Source organism: Neodiprion virginianus, chromosome 2, assembly GCF_021901495.1.
Source record: "Neodiprion virginianus isolate iyNeoVirg1 chromosome 2, iyNeoVirg1.1, whole genome shotgun sequence".
Classification (NCBI taxonomy): Eukaryota; Metazoa; Arthropoda; class Insecta; order Hymenoptera; family Diprionidae; genus Neodiprion; species Neodiprion virginianus.
Window position 1 is genome coordinate 16,826,987 of NC_060878.1, and position 21,768 is coordinate 16,848,754.

At 38.8% G+C, this 21,768-nt stretch overlaps 3 protein-coding genes across 4 annotated transcripts in view; 1 reads left to right on the top strand and 2 right to left on the bottom strand.

The window, feature by feature from the left end:
- LOC124299276 (juvenile hormone esterase-like) overlaps window positions 1-5,981 on the bottom strand; it is a 29,478-nt gene extending 23,497 nt beyond the window's left edge. Inside the window, exons 1-4 of one of the 2 annotated variants that reach the window (XM_046752378.1) lie at window positions 5,628-5,981; window positions 2,437-2,584; window positions 1,954-2,299; window positions 1,352-1,714 (exon numbers count right to left, since the gene is read on the bottom strand). In XM_046752378.1, coding sequence (XP_046608334.1) covers window positions 1,352-1,714; window positions 1,954-2,299; window positions 2,437-2,584; window positions 5,628-5,842 — 1,072 coding nt within the window. In that variant the 5' untranslated portion in view covers window positions 5,843-5,981. The remainder of the gene's footprint in view (window positions 1-1,351; window positions 1,715-1,953; window positions 2,300-2,436; window positions 2,585-5,627) is intronic. The other variant, XM_046752379.1, reaches the window with a different exon arrangement.
- LOC124299284 (flotillin-2) overlaps window positions 1-21,768 on the top strand; it is a 510,013-nt gene that overhangs the window by 312,145 nt on the left and 176,100 nt on the right. The gene's annotated exons all lie outside the window — the stretch shown is intronic.
- The window catches only part of LOC124299307 (juvenile hormone esterase-like), a 28,787-nt gene continuing 23,009 nt past the window's right edge, over window positions 15,991-21,768 (bottom strand). The window contains exons 3-4 of the mRNA XM_046752445.1: window positions 16,626-16,942; window positions 15,991-16,556 (exon numbers count right to left, since the gene is read on the bottom strand). Of these exons, the coding sequence (XP_046608401.1) occupies window positions 16,361-16,556; window positions 16,626-16,942 (513 nt within the window). The 3' untranslated portion in view covers window positions 15,991-16,360. The remainder of the gene's footprint in view (window positions 16,557-16,625; window positions 16,943-21,768) is intronic.

Sequence of the window (21,768 nt, forward strand, 5' to 3'; positions counted from 1 at the left end):
GATTTCGTCCCACTGTGAATCGTAAGACTATAAATGCCGTGAAGTTTCTTAGAACGATCGAGCGAACCGTTACTCGCCTTAAACTTAGATGCTGCACCAAAAATTTGTTGGTGATGTGTTGAAACCTTTCCGGCTCAAATCGCCTGTGAGAGAGGTTCGCCTAAGGTTCTCTGTTACACAAACCATCTGTAAATTGCCTTTTCAAAACCACTATCTTCGAAGTTTGTGATTTTCTTCTTCTTCGTACTTTCATGCTGGTCTTGAAGTATACTGAATAATGTTTTCTTTATTTCTCCTAATTTTCGGTTGAGTCTATCTTTCGATACCGTAATCATGCCTAAGCCTATGGCCCGACTCACCGGTATTCAACCAATTGATAATAATTGTTACTTTCTCATCAATGGTTAGCCTTTTTCTATTCTCCTGTTTTGCCTCGCTCATTCTCCAAATACAGAAGTTTTTAATAAACTGGAATTATAATTTTAAGCAGAAAGTTCCGATGTTCAGAACGTGACGTCACCCAAAATTTTTTTTCCTTTGACGCAATTGATCTATAGTACTCGTCGACGACGAAAATCAGCTAGCCGGATTCCCCAGTCCGGAAACAACCGCGCAGTAGAGAGGACGTATGAAAATCGTGCTCCGCAGGTTTCGAGTACCAGGTTCTCTATCTCCTGGATCCTGTGCTCCAGGTCCGCTACCTCGTGAAACTCGACTTCCAGGACAAGCGCTCCGTAGTTCCTGCGCTCCAAGACCACTACCTCGTGAAATTCGACTCCCAGGACAAGCGCTCCATAGTTCTGGCTGTCCAGGTCCTTGACTTGGTGACTTTTGACCAAGCTTTATCATTTTTTTTTTGTTTTTCAGTGGGTAAAAGTCCAGAAGAGCAGAATTATCAGGTAGTGAGTTATGTTTTAATAATCTACGAATGTACGCTAAACTACTGACAGTGGCATCATACCAGATAGTTTCATCCATTCAGTGCAACTGTGATAATTTTTTCAATTTGTGTGAGTGGTAACCAATCTGTAATTTTTTTTTTCAAGATATTGAAAAAATAAAAAGTCGCTACACTTTTTGCCAAAATAAGGCATTACTTGCTCAAGTTTCATTGCGATCGCTTCAGCGGTGTGGAAGTTTTGGCTCTCCGGGTTCTCGAGATGTACAGCGCTTCTTTGAACGCACCTTAAAGGTGCCGATGGGTTGACTACTGCGGGCAAGTACTGTACTGTTTTTACGGCTTATTTTCTGCCATTCTGTTCACTTTCTGGTTTTTTCTATGAAAATCAGCCGTGATATACTCATAGTTCGCGGTCAAATGATCAAACCAAAAAAATTTGCATTCACTTGCCTATAGTAGTCGCTATACCTTCGTTTTCAACGACACCCATGATACAAGGTAAGTCACGAATCTGACCAGCTCTCACTATATTTGCAGGGCTAGTTGTTAAAAAAGCCCCCTTGATATCTGGCTCATCAGTACAAGCCCATGTGTTGAATGGTTCGCAATGCCACACGTAAAACCGTGTGAACACGGTTGTAATATTCAGAGCATTTTTATTACGCAAACACCTGACGAGGGAATCCGAAGTGTTATTCAAACAGCCAACGTAATCGCCGAGTTCAAATGCGCGCTTTGCATAGACAGCCCTGGGTCTGTAGGCCCATTGCACAAGGCCAGATCCGCTTAGCATGATGAACTTATGAAAGAGTCCTGTAATGACGTGAATTGATTACGCTATGTTTCAGCATTTAATTATAACTAGGTTCGTCAACTCATCGATGGAGAAAATTTTTTCAGTACGTCGTACTTGTTGTAAAGATAGAAAACGTCGTCCTGATTATTGTAAATGTGATATCAGTCATCCCGTTAAAAGATTTCAATATTCATCAATCAAGTCTGTTGAATATTACCTCTAGCCTTGTTTGACTTCATTCTGAATTCCATCTTACCAATTGTCAATTTCGAAAGCGTCAGAAGGTGAACGCAAGCGCTCCCTGAGCTGTGGCCGAATAACGTCACTCGATCAGGGTCACCGTGAAAGTGTCTGATGTTACGCTGCACCCATTCGAGCGCAAGGACCTGATCTTTTAGGCCCCAGTTTCCGGAAGCCACTTCGTCGCCAGTGCTCAAGAACCCCAAAATACCCAGACGATAGTTGAAGGTAACGAGAACTACATCTTGGTTCAAAAGGTACTTCGGGCTGTACACCGATGAATTAGCGGACCCCACCATGAACCTCCCACCGAGAACGTATACCATCACCGGAAGTAGTGCGGAGTCCTTACCGTCACTTATCTGTATGTATAGGATCCTACGTCAAATCCAGTTATGTTTGCTTTACAAGACTTCTGATTTTGAACTCATGCTTCTATTCTCGCACAGCAACCGGCTTGCCTGCAAATAAGCAAGCCTTACTAGATGGGAATGATTACCTGCGGTGTGAACACGTTCAAATTTAGACAATCTTCGTCTCCAAGGTAAGTGATATGGTCTGTGCCACTTATTTGGGGACAAAAGTTTCCGTCGGCAGTAGCGTTTCGTATTCCTTCCCAACCACCCGCCGGCACGGGGTTCGCGAATCTGCGATACAAAGAGAACTTTTGTTATCGGATTCATGACGAGAGTTGACGAAGGCTGCGACTTCTTCAGTTGAAACATTTCAACCGATGGTATGTCTGCTTATCGCAAGACCTTGCTATTTTGAATGTTGATCTTATATATTCATCATTGATATTCATTTACCCATAGAATTCTGATCGCCTAATCAGCAGGTTTAAAATTGGGTCTAACAGTCGGTTACTCTGAGCCGCACCTTGCTTACCTTCATATCAAGATTTGTATCTGACCTGTTGTGAACCCGATGAAATCGTGCAACTCTAGTCCTTCGAATTAATTTCCGTTCGTAACCATCTGATCCATTTTAACAAACAAACCCGTCCACTAGTTGGAAATAAATGAATATTTAGTTTCACATAGTTCGACTGACAAACGCCAGATAAGATTACATAGAAACAGAGTTAGGTTTGTCAGTGTTGTATAGACATTGTGAGTGTTATGTCACGCACTTACAGAAATGGAAGGAACTGCAAACTTTGTTTATTGAAGTATATCTACTTCTTTTGATAACTTTCTTGTTTGCACGAACACTGTGTTTTCAAGTGTACGCGAGTGTTCAATAACATTTTTGTAATTATAATTATCACAGTGTTTTCGAAAGTATACAGACTCAATTGAATAGTCGAAAGAAACGGTCAAAGAATGATTCTTCAAATGATGATCTTGCTATAAATCAAAAATGCGCCTAATTAACTGTTCTCTATACAGTGAAACTTGCCAATACCGGACATCTTCGGGACGAAAAATGTTGTCTATTACTGAATAGTGTATGCTATTCAGAACAATATTAACGTCTGAATTATACTTCTGGGGACGTTTAGAGTGTCCGTTTTAAAGAGGAATCCGTTGTTGGGAGGTGTCCGTTAAGGAGGAAGACCCAGTTAGCATTTTGAAAAAATCGTTTTTTTCCATTTTCTAAAATAACAATATTTCAAGAGTATTTTCCGAATAATGACATGCAAATCGGACCGTTATTCGCAAAGATGTATAACTTCGAAGGGCGCCGTGTCTGACAAAGCAAACCGGCGCTCCCTCGAAAATACTCGAGAGGCACCGGTAGCTCGTCGTCAACGAAAAACTGCTGCAGGTGCAGCTAACAAAGCGGAGAACGGCGCAGTATGTGGCCCAGGAACAGACGATCCAATGTAAGTTATAAAATAAATCTTTTATCTGCATACAAATCGTACCCAAAACTTGAAACGCGTTTTTCTCGAAGCCATGTTTTCGAAGTCGGTGATCACTCTAACTCAAGAACGGCTTTAGCGATCGGTTTGAAATTTGTCTCACTTCTTCTATACATAATTGTCTTCCGGACGAAATGAGGATTTTTTTTTTTGGACATTTATTTATTTTTTTTTATTGCCAAAAATGTGAGTGAAATTTTGGTCAAAACGACACTTTTGACTTTCAACGTCCGCCATTTTGTGAAAAATTGAAATTTTTCAAAACCCTTCGTTGATCCGGATCATTATATCATTAACCGATGATCCCCCCCCCCCCCCCCCCCCCTCTTTTGTTGGATTCAGATGATCCATTGCTGCGCGAGAGTGATCACCGCAATTACCTCTTTTTTTTGCAAACGTCCCGCCCATTGCCTCGCACTGGCTTATTTTGTAATATTTTTCTTTTGAAAAATTATAATGTGTACTTTAAATATATATCTTTTATATGAAAAAACTGTTGTTATAAATTATTTTGTCGTTTGGCCAAAAAAAATTCGGAAAAAAAGTTTTTTTCTGGACGTTCCAACTGGGTCTCCCCCTTAACAGAAGTTTGACATCCCAAGTGTACGTATGTACGTATGTATATATGTAACCAATTTCTTTGCCGGACGATATCTCGAGACCGAGTTACCGTATTCCGATGATTTTGGCTTTCATCGGTTCGGTACGTTTTCAATTATTCGAGTTACAAAATTACAAAACGTCGTATAAAAATGATGATATCTTAAGATTGGGTGAATGGAATTAAATATAAATTGGTATCGTGAGGTTTTTGGGTCGCTTATCACGAATCTAAGGTCAGATTTGCATAGTCCAGATTTGGTGAATTCAATAATCTGATATAAAACAAAAATCATTCGAATTTCGATGAAAATCGGTACTCGTAAATTTGTCAGGTGGCTGATCACGAATTTGAAGTCCGATTGTGAAATCGAAAAAAGTAATCCAATATGATGGCAAAACATCCAAACAGATTCCGATTTTGGTAAAAATTGTTAGGCGAAGTTTTTTGGTTCACCGATAACAAATCCAAGGTTAGACTTCCAAACTTTGAAATGGTGGATCCATTATAGTGGATTGAAATTTTAGAAATTGTCATTTTTTCACGTAAAATAGTATCCGAGAGCTTTAAAAGCGTTGATAACGAATCTGATTTTGTAGCATGAAATTCGAATTAGTTATTATTATTATTTTTTATCTACAAACTTGGAAGCTGCAGTGTGAGAACGGGTAGTTCAAGGGTTGGCTCATGGCCAGTCTGAAACTGATAGTTTCATGAATGAAGATTTAAAATTAAGATATTACGATATCAAAAATTCATCTCAAAAAAAAAATTACTGAATTAGGATAATTCGTATGAATTTTTTCACACGAAAGTTTATGTAGCGTTCAGATCTTTTTACAATATTTTCATACATTTCTTGCTTTTAGACACATTCGGCCAATTTCAATGAATTATGGATCGTGTTGTTCCTGAACTAATTCTTTATAAATCTTTCAGTATGCATTCTCTTCAATGCTCGGTTTATAGATGTTTTCGTCAAAAGTTTTCACTTTATTTGTACTTCTGGGGCATATTATTTTTTATTCGAAGCTATGAAACGAACATATTTTGTTATTATTTCACTGAATGCAATCTTTGTGTTAATGGACCTTTCCACCCATTCCAAATTCCTAAGTTTGTAGGTAGTTAAAAGTGCCACATCAGTTGCATTTACATGATGATTTCTATGATAAAAAACATCATGGAATCGGTAAGCACTAAATTTATGTACTTCACTTACCTCTTATTTCCTACCGGTGGTTGCGCATAAGGAATTCCCAGAAAGGCCGACACTTTTCGGCCATGGGTGGTGGTCATAATTTTTCCCCGCAGAGTCCCTTGGGGAATAGTCACTTTCGGTTGAGTAGTTCCACCGAGGTAACCGGCACTCGACGCGAAAAAAATGCTTAGCAATAGTGAGAGAAAAAGACAGTCCGCCCCTGAATATGAAACCATTGTCGCCACACGACGTTGTCCGATGAGAACAAACTCGAATCAGGCGAATCTTGCTGGTGGGATTGTTTTATGCCTTCGAACTGTTTGTCCATCGCTAACGAGTTCGACATGCCAATCGTCAAACATGATATTCAAGCTGTCCAACGACCGTCGCGCAAACAATGTAACATACATTTGACTCGGTATCACTCGGAGGTGCAATGCGTTAAACCACCTTAGTTATTGATACTCACTCCTCATTTCACGTTTCAGACTTCATACCGACAATAAATGCAAATACTCGAGTCTGATACAGCCAACTGAATTTCCAATGGTTTCGTATCGTCCAGCCCTTTACATAATAAAGAAGCGTAAAGAAACTCTGTTGTTGTTTCTCGTTAAACTAATCACTGCCAGGCAGATTCTCAATCGCCGCATCACTGCGAAATTCTTCTCATTGAAAAACCGCCTAGAGTCGCTCGACGCAGTATATATGGATCCAAATTTGTGAGTAAGTATGAATATCTTTTTTTATCCACGACGAATGAATTCATTCTGCAATCTCAAAGACTCACCCAAAATAATTGATCGTCAGTCCATGTCATCAAGTACCTGCACAATCAATAAATTTGTTGAACAGTTCTCAGTTATTTGAGATCCCATATACTAAATAGAACTCTTACAATTAGGTAATTTGTCTTTATCATATGTACTATACGTATTATGATATAATACATTAGATTGGATTGTGTGATAAACGCTTCATACATCATTTATCTATCGATCAGTGATCAGGTTACCTGTTCACTAATTGTAATCAGAAACCAACTTGGTCGAGAAGGTATTTGAACTATCTGTCACATCATCCGACACAGCGAAAAGTCGCTACGATGTTCAATTTAGCGAATAGAGCGGTATTGCTATCTGATGAAGTCTTTCATGACATTAAACTGGAATAAGTACATCCCGTCCTGAGTATCAATAATTACCCGGATTTCTTCATTTCAAATCATATGTACCGGACTCTGAGAAAAGAGTCTTGTTATAATAAATAAATATATTTCGTTGAATATTTTCAGGAACGATTTTTTAACCGTTAAAAAACTTATTACCGTGTAATGAATATATGTGCCGTTACAACTAGAATCAAGATTTTATAGTATTTGAATTGAGTATAATATTCAACTCTCACTAAAATATGTCTATTATTGAAAAGATACTCTAAAATTGTGGCTGATAAAGCGAGATTTGGTTCGAATTTTTTTTTCTTTTATCAAAAAATTAGCACTAATTGTGAAAGATTTCACTCCGTGTTATGCCACATGAAGATTTATTAACAGTTAACAAATCTTATTTGAGGATTCAAGTTCATAAACTCACCATTCGCACGTTCCAAGCACGTTCTGTATATTTTAAACGCAGTTCGTCGGCCGAGCGATTGATTTACAATAAAAACCAGTGTGACAATGCAACGGTAATGTTATGGAGCTGATATTACAACTTGGGGCGTATCCGAACTTCTTTCAACATTTAAGTGTTAGTGCAGCGTATTTTTGTTCATAAATTCCTGATCTGGATCCGCGATATTATGTTCGAGGTTAGGTACGTGCGATGTAAGATTTGTTTCCGGCTCGCACGTGAACATTCGGACGTTCGTCTCACCGATTCGATTCAAACGCACGGTACGTAAAGTTCATGCCCCAAGAACGACGTGCGCTTTTCGTCCGTTCCAGAGTGTGTAGGTTTGGAAAAAGTGACAGCGGTTGTATCCGTAGTACGGTAATAAGGCAACAAGGAGCTCAACATCACTAAATACGATTTTCAATAAAATAGATGATTGATCAACTATTAATAAATATTCATCCGGTACCATTATTTGAGTAGTTTATGATTGTGTTCGTCTGTTTTATACCACAGGATACTAATTCTAAAGAAATAGATGACTCATTAAGTATCAACAAATCTTCATTTCACAGAAAAAAGTAAATACAAATGCGCGATTTCTTATCTACAACTAAATATTTATTTGGCCTTATTCAAATATATGATTTGTTAACAGTAAATAAATCCTGTTCACTATAACAAGACTCTTTTCTCAGTTATTTGTGGTTCAATGAATAATAAGTAATATCTGTTGTTCAACCACTGTCTGGGAACTCTGACCTATTTCCTTTGGTTAGATGTAGACTTAAGTTCGCCCGTAAAAGGAGCTTTGCCTACGCAAGCGTGAATCTTAAGAATGACCAAAAATAATCGATTTTTTATTAAATCAGCCTTTTGATAGTATCAGCCTCGTAATTTCAAACGAATCTACCTCCAAGAGGCCGGAGAGGGCGACACGCCGGGGCGAGAACGATGGTCGGCGGTCCAGACCGAGAGAGAGGTGTACATGACCGAACTTCGAAGAGAACAGACGTTATTCAGAGTACAGAACTGTTTTGCAGACTGAACGTTTTATGACTCGAATCTACCTCTCTACCAAATGTCCAGTTATCAACACAGAGCAACAGGATCATTCTCAGGGCGTTTTGAATAAATCATGGACTGTCCAGAAACCTGAGTGCAAGGTATCAGCCTTCGTGGGTGCGGGATCCGGTAGGGAAGTTGGTCAGGGAAATCAAAATACACAGGTGTGATATAACTAAGCTTCATTCCGCGAGTACCTCCGACTACGACCTCGTATACTCAGACGCTCTCCGGCTCTCCTCGCTGAGAGCCCCCCTCCTAGCGGTACTTATGCGCTCGCATTGCTTGGCAGTGTTGACTCTATACACTGCCTACTTTCCGTGCGCGTATACATCACACTGAGGTTAGCTGAAAAAACATCGGCAACATAGCGGCGGTACAAGTTGGACGATTACATATAATGAAGAATTTATTCAAGGAATGAACGGAATATATAGATATGTAAATACATTTTTTTAACGGCGTATACAATATAAACCTACTAATACTGTCCAAGGACTACCTACTGATTCAAGACTATTGGAAATAAACAAATTCTATTATAAACAGCTACGAACGGAATCAACACTACCACAAATGACGACAAACGAAACGAAGTTATGACAAACGAAAGAAACATAACAAAGTTATTAAAAGCAAAAAAAATGGTACTACAATCAACTAAAAACGATTCTGAAGCACGTCGGACGATTTTAGTAAATTTCGGAGAAACTACAAACGAAAAAAATGTTACTGCAATCAACTACAGACGATTCTGAAGCGAGTAGGACGTTTGTAGTAAATTTCCAAGGAACTACAAACGAAAAAATCAGTATTACAAACAACTACAGAAGATTCTGAAACATTAGTTGGCAGCAGGGCCACAGAAATTCCAGCTAAAAGAAAAAAAAAAACATATTTTTCTTCCCTTTTCACTACAAACAAAAATATCTTCACTACAATCAACTACAAACGATTCTGTACGGCAAACTACCGATGAATTCGATTTTTTTCAAAATGGGGTGACATTTTTTTTTTTTTTTTCAATTTATTCATTCACTTATCTATTTATTTTACTTCTGGGAGTAGATTCTATCGAGGTGTGTTGCACCTGTGCATTTCAACCCCTTATGTTTGTTTTTAGGCGCTACTACAAACGAAATCATTGTTACTACAGACAACTACCGACAAAAACCTACAAGAATCAACGAAAAATGATTGAGTTTTTTTAAGTCTACGTTCATTTTTGAACTTACATAAGACGCAAATACCCATATGTTTTTATTTTCGCACCAATCCCAGATATTTCTTGTTACTTTGTTTAAGTGGGGGAATTGAATTCCTCCTTCTCGATTGATGTACGAGATCGCGGTTGCATTGTCTATTCTAAGAAGTATCTGACGGTTTTCTAAGTTTTTCGCGAAGCATTTGAGGCCAAAAAAGGTTGCCAATAACTCGAGGTAATTTATATGGGACAGACGCTCGTTCTCATTCCAGTGTCCGTGAGATTTTTCACCTTTGCAAAATACTCCCCATCCCGATAGTGAGGCGTCCGAAAAGATCTCAAGAGTAAAATTCGAATCTCGAATTGGGTTTATTGAGGATTCAATCTTTGATTCCCACCAGGTGAGATTCGGCGAAAGAGTTTCCGGTACATTCATGTATCCCTCATATTTTCCCCCGTTGGATGTGAGGGCTAAGTATTTTTCTCGCTCAAAAGCTTTAGTATGGCCCCAGCCGTAGTTGACCGCAAACCACGCTGACACTAAAGTACCGAAGAATTGTGCGAATTCTCGAATTTTTACGGAATCTCGAGCTTTCAACTGAGCGCTTTCTTCTTTGATACTTTCTTTTTTCTCTTTTGTTAATTCTACAGTCCATCGTACGGAATCAAAATAAAATCCTAAAAATTTGCAACGTTGGGACGGTGTGATTTGACTTTTATTTTCGTTTCTAATGAATCCTAGTTTTTTCAGGAGTTTGCAAGTCTCTCTGACGTTATCTTGGCACGTGGTGTATGTGTCTCCAAAAAGTAAAAAATCATCGAGATATAGCACGGACAAATATCCTCTTTTCCTCAGGTGCGAAATTATTGGTTTCATTATATTCGTAAAAACCAACGGAGCGACGCTAAGGCCGAACGGCAAACATGTAAATTCAAAATATTGTTGATCGAACTGAAACCGTACGTATTTTCTGTGTGTTTTCGCGAGTGAAATCAGGTAATACGCGTCTTTAAGGTCCAAAGTGGCCATAAAGCACTGAGGGCTTATGAGTCTGAGAGCCGTTTTCCGGTCTTCCATTTTGAAATGTTCTGTTATGACAAAAGCGTTCAGTTCCTTCAAATTTATAATCAACCGCTTCGAACCGTCGGGTTTCGGTCGTAGGAAAATGTTTGAGATGAATTGATTTTTTGCCGGATTACATTTAGCGATGGCTCCTTTTCCGAGCAGTTCGTCTGTTAGTTTTAAGGTTTCTTGTTTTTTCTGAGGGGGATCGCGCGGGTTCGATACGCACCCTGTTTTGTTCGACTGTTAGTGAAAACGGTATTTCGTATCCCTCGATCCATGGAAGGATCTTTTGATCCGACGTTATTGCTCGCCAATTTTTTAAGAAAAATTGTAATTTACCTGCCGTGATACTTACAAGGTTTACCGTCGTCGGTTCTGAGAGTTGTTGTCTCTTCGCTGATACGGTTTGTGATGCGATTGGCTCGGCTGTGTTCGCTGGGATGGGTATTTCTTCTGTGCTTGAAATCCTGTGTATTTCTGCCCCCCGGTCGTCCCCGATTGTGTTTTTTGCGCTTGGTAACGTGGCGGAGTCTTGAAGTTTTTTGAATTCTTTGGTGTTTGATTTTTTGTTGTAGGTTTTAGCTCATTAAGTGACCGTTCCAAGTTTTTGGCTGACCGCAACCGATCCTCGAGATCCTTTCCGCATAGCCATTCGTCTGTTGTTGAATTTTGCAGTGTGTCCTTCACCGATATTTTTAGCGGCGCTAAGATAAGGCTTTTCCTTACTGCGGTTTCTTCGCGTTGAAGATCTGCGAGAAGTCTCGCCGTGTCGCTGATCGATTCTATTAATGCAAGGTCGGCGTCGTTATCCCTTTTTATGATTGTGGCCAAAGCTTTCCCTTGAGCGGAAAGGCATGCTGCGATCCTTTCTTGTTTTGAGATGATGCGGTTATCTCGTTTTACGACCGCTTCCGCTGACGCCGCTTTTAGCTCGGGATTCACTTTTAGCGGATCAATGAACATGCAGTTGCTTGGCGGAGGATATTTTTCGATGATTGACGTCTTCAGCTCTGGTGGCAGACCTTGTTTGAATATTTCCTCCCATCGCACCGCGATAGGTTTTGGAATTTCCGGTCCCAGGACCCTGTCTGGGGCAATCCGTTTCCCCATAGCTTTAAGGACGTTTTCTGCCAGGCCCCCTGACTCATCGACTCCTGGGGTAGGTGGTGTCTCAGCTCTCGTAGTTGTGAGATCGACGTCTTCAGCGCGTCTCGCGTCTCCCTGCGGTTCGACGACGGGTACTTCCCCGGTCGCTGTATCATCGGCTTGTGAACCTGAGGCCCGACCTGTATGCATAAATGAGGAATATTTTCTATGTGATACATCACAATTGCGGCTTCGTTTCAATAATGTTCGTGTAAATATATATATACATATATATATTTATACAATTTTGCCATCGCTACAGCTTCCTCGATTGGTTGAAACCTTACGAGTGGCATCGTTTTGGATTTTCCAATTTGTTGGGCATGAGTTACAACTCCTCTCTAAGGGCTACAGCCTGTGCAGAGTGCCGAATTCGCTACAGCGAAATGATCACGCTTGACGGGTAAGACGACCTAACCTGCAAAATATTTCCCTTTTCCTCTCCCATTAATGGGGATTCCGAGGACAGCGGGGAGACAACTTACCATTTTCCGTATTATTCCGTGAAAAACTGTCAGTTTCCCAGTTTCTCGTTGGGGATTCGTAGCCGCGTCTTCTCTTTTCGAGGTTATGATCTCGCGGCGAGCGCGAGTCGGGCGACGACGACGAGGCGTGCCTGCGACGCCGTTTCTTTTTCGTCTTTTTCTTCGCCAATTTTCGTTCCAATCGTTTTTCGTTTTTCCAGTAGTCCTCCGTCGTTTTCTTTTCCCGGATCTGTACTTCTGCTCCGGTTCCGGAACATTTTTAATGTTTTTTGTGCACTTTATTATTTTATTTTTTATTTTTTGATTGTGGCTTGTCAGCACAAAGAAGAAGAATTACTAGATCTAGGGGACAAGGGTGCAGGGCCGACTTTTTCGATATATAACTATGAAATATGTGGCGACATCGGTGTGGAGTGGGGGCACTACCAGTTGATCTCGAGGAAGAGGCGCGTAATACAATTACCCGAATTTCTTCATTTCAAATCATATGTACCGTACTATGAGAAAAGAGTCTTGTTATGATAAATAAATATATTCCGTTGACTATGTTCAGGGACCAATTTTTAACTGTTAAAAAACTTATTAACGTGTAATGAACATATGTGCCGTGACAACTACAATCGAAATTTTATAGTATTTGAGTTAAATATAATATTCACCTCTCACTAGAATATATCTATTATTGGAAAGATACTCTAAAATTGTGGCTGATAACGCGAGAATTGATTCAAATTTTTTTTTCTTTTATCAAAAAATTAGCACTAATTGTAAAAGATTTCACTCCGTGTTATCCCACATGAAGACTTATTGACAGTTAAAAAATCTTATCTGAGGATTCAAGTTCATAAACTCACCAATCGCACGTTCCAAGCACGTTCTTTATATTTCAAACGCAGTTCGTTGGCCGAGCGATTGATTTACAATAAAAACCAGTGTGACAATGCAACGGTAATGTTATGGAGCTGATGTTACAACTTGGGGCGTATCCGAACTTCTTCCAACATTTAAGTGTTAGTGCAGCGTGTTTTTGTTCATAAATTCCTGATCCGCATACGCGAAATTATGTTCGAGGTTAGGTGCGTGCGATGTAACATTTATTTCCGGCTCACACGTGAACATTCGTGTGTTCGTCTCACCGATTCGATTCAAACGCACGGTACGTACAGTTCATGCCCCAACAACGACGTGCGCTTTTCGTCCGTTCCAGGTGACAGCGGTTGTATCCGTAGTACGGTAATGAGGCAACAAGGAGCTCAACATCACTGGATACGATTTTCAATAAAATAAGTGATTGATCAACTATGAATAATAAGTAATATCTGTTGATTAACGACTGTCTGGGAACTCTGACCTATTTCCTTTGGTTAGATGTAGACTTCAGTTCGCCCGTGAAAGGAGCTTTGCCTACGCAGGCGTAAATCCTAAGAATGACCAAAAATAATCGATTTTTGATTAAATCAGCCTTTTGATAGTATCAGCCTCGTAATTTCAAACGAATCTACCTCCAAGAGGCCGGAGAGGGCGACACGCCGAGGCGAGAACGATGGTCGGCGGTCCAGACCGAGAGAGAGGTGTACATGACCGAACTTCGGAGAGAACAGACGTTATCCAGAGTACAGAACTGTTTTGCAGACTGAACGTTTTATGACTCCAATCTACCTCTCTACCAAATGTCCAGTTATCAACACAGAGCAACAGGATCATTCTCAGGGCGTTTTGAATAAATCATGGACTGTCCAGAAACCTGAGTGCAAGGTATGAGCCTGCGTGGGTGCGGGATCCGGTAGGGAAGTTGGTCAGGGAAATCAAAACACACAGGTGTGATATAACTAAGCTTCATTCCGCGAGTACCTCCGACTACGACCTCGTATACTCAGACGCTCTCCGGCTCTCCTCGCTGAGAGCCCCCCTCCTAGCGGTACTTATGCGCTCGCATTGCTTGGCAGTGTTGACTCTATACACTGCCTACTTTCCGTGCGCGTATACATCACACTGAGGTTAGCTGAAAAAACATCGACAACATAGCGGCAGTACAAGTTGGACGATTGCATGTAATGGAGAGTTAATATTCATTCATTCAAGGAATGAACGGTATATATAGATATGTGAATACATTTTTTCAACGGCGTATACAATCTGAACCTACTAATACTGTCCAAGGACTACCTACTGATTCAAGACTATTCGAAACAAACAAATTCCGTTATAAACAGCTACAAACGGAATCAACACTACCACAAATGACGACAAACGAAACGAAGTTACTACAAACGAAAGAAACATAACAAAGTTATTGAAAGCAAAAAAAAATGGTACTACAATCAACTACAAACGATTCTGAAGCGAGTAGGACGTTTGTAGTAAATTTCCAAGGAACTACAAACGAAAAAATCAGTACTGCAAACAACTACTAACGTTTCCGAAGCGAGTAGGACGTTTTCAGTGAATTTTGAAGGAATTCTGAACGAAAAAAATTGTACTACAAACAACTACAAAAGATTTCGAAACATTAGTTGGCAGCAGGGCCACAGAAATTCCAGCTAAAAAAAAAAAACAAAAAAATATATTTTTCTTCCCTTTTTACTACAAACGAAAATATCTTCACTACAATCAACTACAAACGATTCTGTACGGAAAACTACCGATAAATTCGATTTTTTTCAAAATGGGGTGACATTTTTTTTTTTTTATTTTTTGAAATTTATTCATTTATTTATTTATTTATTTTACTTCTGGAAGTAGATTCCATCGAGGTGTGTTGCACCTGTGCATTTCAACCCCTTATATTTTTTGTTGGCGCTACTACAAACGAAAACATTGTTACTACAAACAAATACATACAAAAACCTACAACAATCAACAAAAAATGTTTAGGTTTCTTCAAGTCGGGTGCTAGGTTCACATAGGTATGAAATTGTTTTAATCGAGTGGACGAATTCTGAGACGTAAAAAAACGCACGAGGATGAGGCTTAAGAATTGGTAGAACAAGACGAAAGGACTCATGTTGTATGCAAGGAATAGTTGATAGATGATTTAATTCAGAAAATCACCATTGATTGTGATCTCGCAATCAGGCGGAACAGTGATTATGTGAAAACATTTGAAACAGGTATTATCGCTACCTTTCACCACATCATTTTAAATGACGAGTCGCTGCTGCATAATGATTTTCTGGTACAAAGCGATTCTCGATAGCAAGAAACGAAAGAATGGAACATATTGAATAGTCATCTCCATGGAGCAACTCTTCATCAAGATGTTGCTAAAGCTATCCAACTGATTTTCGGAAAAGTTCCGGAAATTTATTGCAACGCTGCGTCAGAAGATATGCTACCAATATGCAAACAATGGTGATAATAACACCATCTGGCGGATAACACCCAAATCAGATCACAGTTGCACGAATTTCGTTATCATTGCTGCTACTATTGGCCCAAGGCGTATGGCATTTACCGACCAGGGTATTCATATTCGATTTGATTGACGAAGACTGCTATTTATCGCGTAACGCCACCGTACACACAACTCGTACACATTCTGACCATCACACATCGCAGTTTCCTAAAGAATAGATACTATTGAAATGTTCATTGTTGGGTAAGAATTTAGAAGATATAGATAACACGAAAATATCCTTGACAAATTGAGTCTATAGCTGTGCTATCGTTTTCATCAATATTTCGAAGTCTCATCGTGATGAATGAAAAGCTAGCAAATATTACGTTTCGCACCTACATTATGACGAGTACAAAACGAATTTCGAGCATGAAAGTGAGATCACAAAAAAGAAATTAATTCTTCGGAGGATGCTATATTCAGTCGTTACAGATTGCGTTATATGTCACACATTTTGAATATTATCAAAACCTACGCATCACTGCTGTAAAAATGCTGTAATGAACGCAATTCTACAAACAATACCGAATACAAACATCCAAAAAAAAATTTTCCCTCAAGCACTAATAATGCCGAGAAATGTATTTCTGTAAGCGAAATACTACTAATTATTGGAATAAATTTCCTAGCCGCATTCTCGCAGTATACGAAAAAGTATCTGTTTATTTTTGTTCGACATTGCATGCAGAATTTCGATGATTTCGGCATTTTTACAGGAATACCGCGTTTAATCGGTCGATAAATATTGACAGTAGAATCTTCTAGCGGTGGCGTGTCAGTGGATGAACCCGATGGTTTCTGCTTCTGCCGTACTTCTTTCCAAGTTAGCCCAAAATTGCATTCGCTCTGTTGAGAAGGAATGTTTAACCTCTAGCGTGATTTCGGATCTGTCCCCTATCTGAAGGTAATTGTCCTTTTTCGAGTACGGCTCCCACGTTGTATTTCCACGAAAAAACAAAGTTGAAGGTTTACTGAAAATGCGTGTATTAGTTGTGAATCATATGTATCATCAGAGATTCTCATTATTGGAAAAAACCTACCCGTGATTCGCAAAAGATGTCCACAATTGCACCATGATTTCCCTCATTTGTAGATCTTTTTCATTTGGGGTTTTGTTGAGAGCTAAGATGATATTGTAGTCTACATGTGGAAAAATGTAACCAAGATCATCCGCGTGTGCTACTCCGTAGTCCGTCAAAGGGTTGCTGTAAAGGTAAGTGTTACTCCAGGTGCCCCGATATCTAAAGGCGTAGAAATATTGGGGATTTACTGCCACTGCATGCTGGTATAGCAGGGCGGAGTACATCGGATAGGTGAACGTAGCGTCACCGATGAGTAACGTCAAGTTAGTCAGCAACTGCAACAAAGGGATTCATAAATGGCGCATCACCTTAACACTCAATTCTTTGGTTGGCACGATACGGATAATTACAGATTATTTTAGGTCAACGATCACCAGAACTGATACGACAAGAATTTTTTTTCACCCACACTATTACATACAGCCTGTAGTTTTTTGTGAAAACAACTAATTTCGATGAATTTCTGCTAAAAGACGCTACTGTAATACGATTTTCAATCAAGAGACTGATAAGGTGTAAGCTCCTGATACAATCTACGCGTACAGTAACAATTTCACATGATGATAGAAATCATGCGTTCAGGTCAAAAGATGACTGCAGCGACCAAACTCCATAATTGTGCCAACTATTAGTAAATCTCTGTCAAATATGGTAGTGAATTTCGCGATCAGTTTTCAGCTGTTCAGATTTTTCCGCGATATTCTATGGTTAGGATTCAAAATATAAGTTGAATGAACAACGTCGGAAATATGAAACCTAACCACTGGAACTCTTTGGAAACATTCATGACTTCCAACCCTCCTATACTGCTGGATATGTATACAGTAAGAAAGCTTATCGTATTCCAATCGTTAAGTTTGAATATCTTTTTACTCACCTCACTTCTATTCATTGTTTCAATGTTATTGAAATAATACGACTTGGTCGCTCTGACCCAAGCAGCTCCAGAGTCCGGTTGATACGACCAGTACAATAAAATCGGCAGCAAATGATCAAAGTTTTTCAGAAAGTCTTCGAGCCAACCCTCCTTTTCATAGAACACTGGTGTAACGAGTAAAATGATTGAATCATTAAACAAATGCGAGAGTCAAAAAACATAATTATAACAGAGCGAGAACCTTACAAATTTTCAAAGCCTCAAAATCATGCCTCAACTCTCCGTTTGTCTGATTTTTGAATAATGTGTATCATCAGCCGTACAGGATCCGACAATGTGACGCCACTTTTTAATTTCCATCAACTATGTTGACGTAAGAGAAGTATTGGTTTCGGTCCAAAATAACTTTCTGCAACTTGAACGGATCTCTACATTTCTGGGCCTTTAGTATCGGAAAAATAAGTTGTTTGACAGTCGTTGCCTGTCGGTCTGTCTCGAAAAAATTCAACGATCATCTCAAAAATGATTTCACCAGAGAATTTGTAATTTACAGGCCTTTGACTTGAAATGATGGGCATCGAAGTTGTCGTATCTTGTTCTCTTTCTTTCACAGGCCGTGTTCAAATCGTCACGTCGCAAAACCACGTGACAAATAAGGTGAGTCGTCAACGCGTGGTCGGATATGCTCTAATGAATCTGAATTCAAAATTCAGTTTATAGAACGTTTGAATTCAATTACCATAAATCGAATTAAATGCTTCAATATTACACAATTTCATGAGGAATGAAGAAATCATTTCACTCTGAGAAGTAATATCTGACAAAAAAAATGTTGATCATACGTAATGGTACGTCTAATGATTGAATCGGTTTTTCGAGGTAATAAAAGGTACCGTAAAAAATGCAGTATTGGCCCGCAGCAGCCAACCCCTCATTAGCCTGTACCCTTCAATAGTCAACGAATTTCCCATCAAGAGACCCCGAAATAAGCCATTGACGTTCTCTTTCCATAGTACAGATCCTCCCGAGACTCTGCATAGTCACGCCTCTAGAAACATGCGCACAACTGGGTTTCGTAGCAGTCACACTTTCCATCGAATGAAATATACCGGGACAATCTCTTGAAACTATACATGTAATGCGCATGCGCGAGTTTTATCGGCTGCTCGGGCAGGTTGACCACTCCGAGTTTCAGCTGTCAAACTCTGTTTCTGGCGGCGTTGTAGTTCATACGAATTTTTGAGGTTAGAATCTTAAACAGTCGAGGTAGTGACTCGGAAAGTTGATGCTAATGCTCTTTGAAAATTGGCTTTATTCGACTAAAATTAGAAATCTGTTTAAATGTTGGGTGCTTGGAAGAAACGCAGCCGGTAGGTGCGAACACTTTATTTAATCATTTTCATTATTTCGTACATTAGAAATAACAATGGAATTTGATCTATCAACAGGTGATACGGCTAAAATAATTACATCTCTGATATTCACTGTTATCTGCCCATTCAATTTGTCAGACGTACAAAGATCATTGCCACTTTCAAGCAACTAAGCAACTTTCTCACTCTTTTGTGATTTCAGGCGGTAATATTGAATTTTATCACTTTCGAAAATGAGACATTAAACCGAGCGTTCAAGAAATTTAAATATCTCACTATCTGTAACGGAACTGTGAATCTTTTTTTCCTTGAAAATAGTTCAACAAAATTTACGAATAGTCGATAGTCAATGTATTTTTTCCGATTAACAAATTATTGCTACTACTATTTAAAATTTCCGAATGATTATCAGAATTTATTTCGCAAATTTTCAATGATGTTCGATTAAATAAATAAAGGGAACCTAATACTCAAATTGAAAATTCAAGTAATATTAGATTTATTAAAATGATTTCTGTATTTCATGTTAGTGCAGTTCGAAACAAAGAAAATCTAATCGAAAGCGTAGAACTCAGAAATGTAAATCACATCCTGTGACACAAGTTGAAAATCAAGTTTCTCAAAATGCGCCTCAATGTCACAATTAGCTTCAAGGACAATCATGTTTTAGAGTAATGTCAATTTTAAAGTAATGTAAAGATTGTGTCCCTTTTTCCATCAAAATAAATGATTATCTAGTTTTTAACGAAGTTTACGAAGATTTTTTTCCAAATAATGTTATCCGATACAATATCTTGTTCATAGTCCTCCGAACATCACCTTCTAACAAGGATATTTGGAAAGAGTCCCTTTGTTGCAGAAACCATTATAAAATTCTTGGTTTTCAATTCGAGCTATTGAATAACTCTGTGTTTCAGGTTCCATTTTCAATCTCAAAATGGGATTTTTTTGCTCCAGATAATGCTAACATGAAATGCAGAAATAATTGCGGTACATGGAGATTCACAAGCTTTCAGTCTTAGCGTAGGACCCTATAAAGAGTGTAAAATTGAATTTGGTTTCACGTTATCGTGCAACTAGCTAGCCAGATGACACCGTCAACTAAGATTAAATTTAAAGACATTTTTAACTGAACTTATTTAACAGTTCTAGATTTAGATTGATTCAGTTTGCCTAGCAAAATTCAACCCTATAATCTAATTGAGGACTTGAAAAACTATTCATCTGAATTCAATGCCAAAGAGAGTAAAAGTAAGCTTCAAAATAAGATATCTAATCAAATGGTATAAAGTTTGAAAAATAATGCTGGTCAATAATAATGCTTAAATTACAATGGTGCACAGAATGATTCCTCGGTAGAATAAATTGGCAGCAACGGTTAAGTAACAAACTTATCGCTATTGGCTCGATCAAAGTAAAATGATGGGATATTCAGCCATTATGATCTGTAGTATATCCCGCTCTTCAATTTTGCCTCAACTGATGTTAAGAAGGTGGCGATGGCCTGATAAAATTCACTCTGGCACCTGATGTCTGACGAAACAACCAGGTTTGATGGTTCTAATGATTGCACCGCTCGAGAAACCAGGATCCTTGCCACCTAAACGCTTTGACCATCAGGTAAAGCATAATTGTCCTCGTGTTAATTAAAGTTTAAACTTCGAGCCTGCTGAAAAAAAACGAATTTTATCATTGAATCCATGTTAAAATATTGTCATTGTCAAAAATCACGTAATTGGAAATTTACTTACATGCTTCCATGCCTGACAAAATTTAGTCCCGCTTTGACAATGAATTATTTCGTACCTGAAAATATTAGAAGCTATTATTATCAAACAGGATCTTTCGGTATTTTTGAAGGCAAAAAAAAAGGCAGCACTTTTTGAAAGGCAACCAATGGCCAGACGAGGGGTGATCAGAAGAGTGGAGATTGGTCTCCCAGTGTTATCAGACGATTGTCTTGTAAGTTATTGTTTTGTTTCCTAATTTTTCATTAATAGCATGATTTACACTGTAATATTAACTGTTGTTCTTTTTCTCTTTTTATTCTTGGATATCTGGTGAACCCTCTTTGTTAACGGAACATTGATTGTTGTACAATGGAGCTGCAAAAACTTTGTCAACTAATCAATGATGTCGGCGAGGGTTTTTGTGAGTATTGCGTCGGGTACGTTTTCTGTTAATTGCTACTCTTTGTCCTCCTAAGCTTCGTGTTTAAGATGAATAATTTCTTTATTCCTTGTTACTCATTTCTTTTATTTATTTCATGTTCATCGGCACTAATTACTGACTTCTGGAGCACTGCACCGTAACGAATCTACTCTGGAAATATCTACTGGGTCTCAACCATTCATTTATTTTTAATTTTATGTAAATAAAGAATCTGTTCACAATAAACATTGTTTTTACTTACCTACTTCTGTTTGTCCAGACTCCCACTTGTTAATGACATTTCACGTTGAATTTCAGATTTCTTCTTTCAATAAATAACACCCACTTTCTGTATCATTTGATATTTGCTTTTCCGTTAAATTCTTTATTGCGTCGGTTGAATATCTTCCGAAATCAACCACGGTATTGCTGAACGATACTATTCTTCTTAGACAATTCACGCTACGTAAAAATAAACAGCAGCATAACCTCAATCCACGGCTTTACGCGCGAGAGAATTACAGCTTTTGTTTCATTTTGTGTACGTTGGCGCCTTGCTCAGCAGATGAAAACATCACCGCGGCGCGATTTCACCGACCAATGAGATTAAATTATTTGGCGCATGCGCGTTATATGTATAGTTTCGAGAGATTGTCCCGGTATGGGGAAATTTCTCAAGGTCTGATTAGAACATTATTTA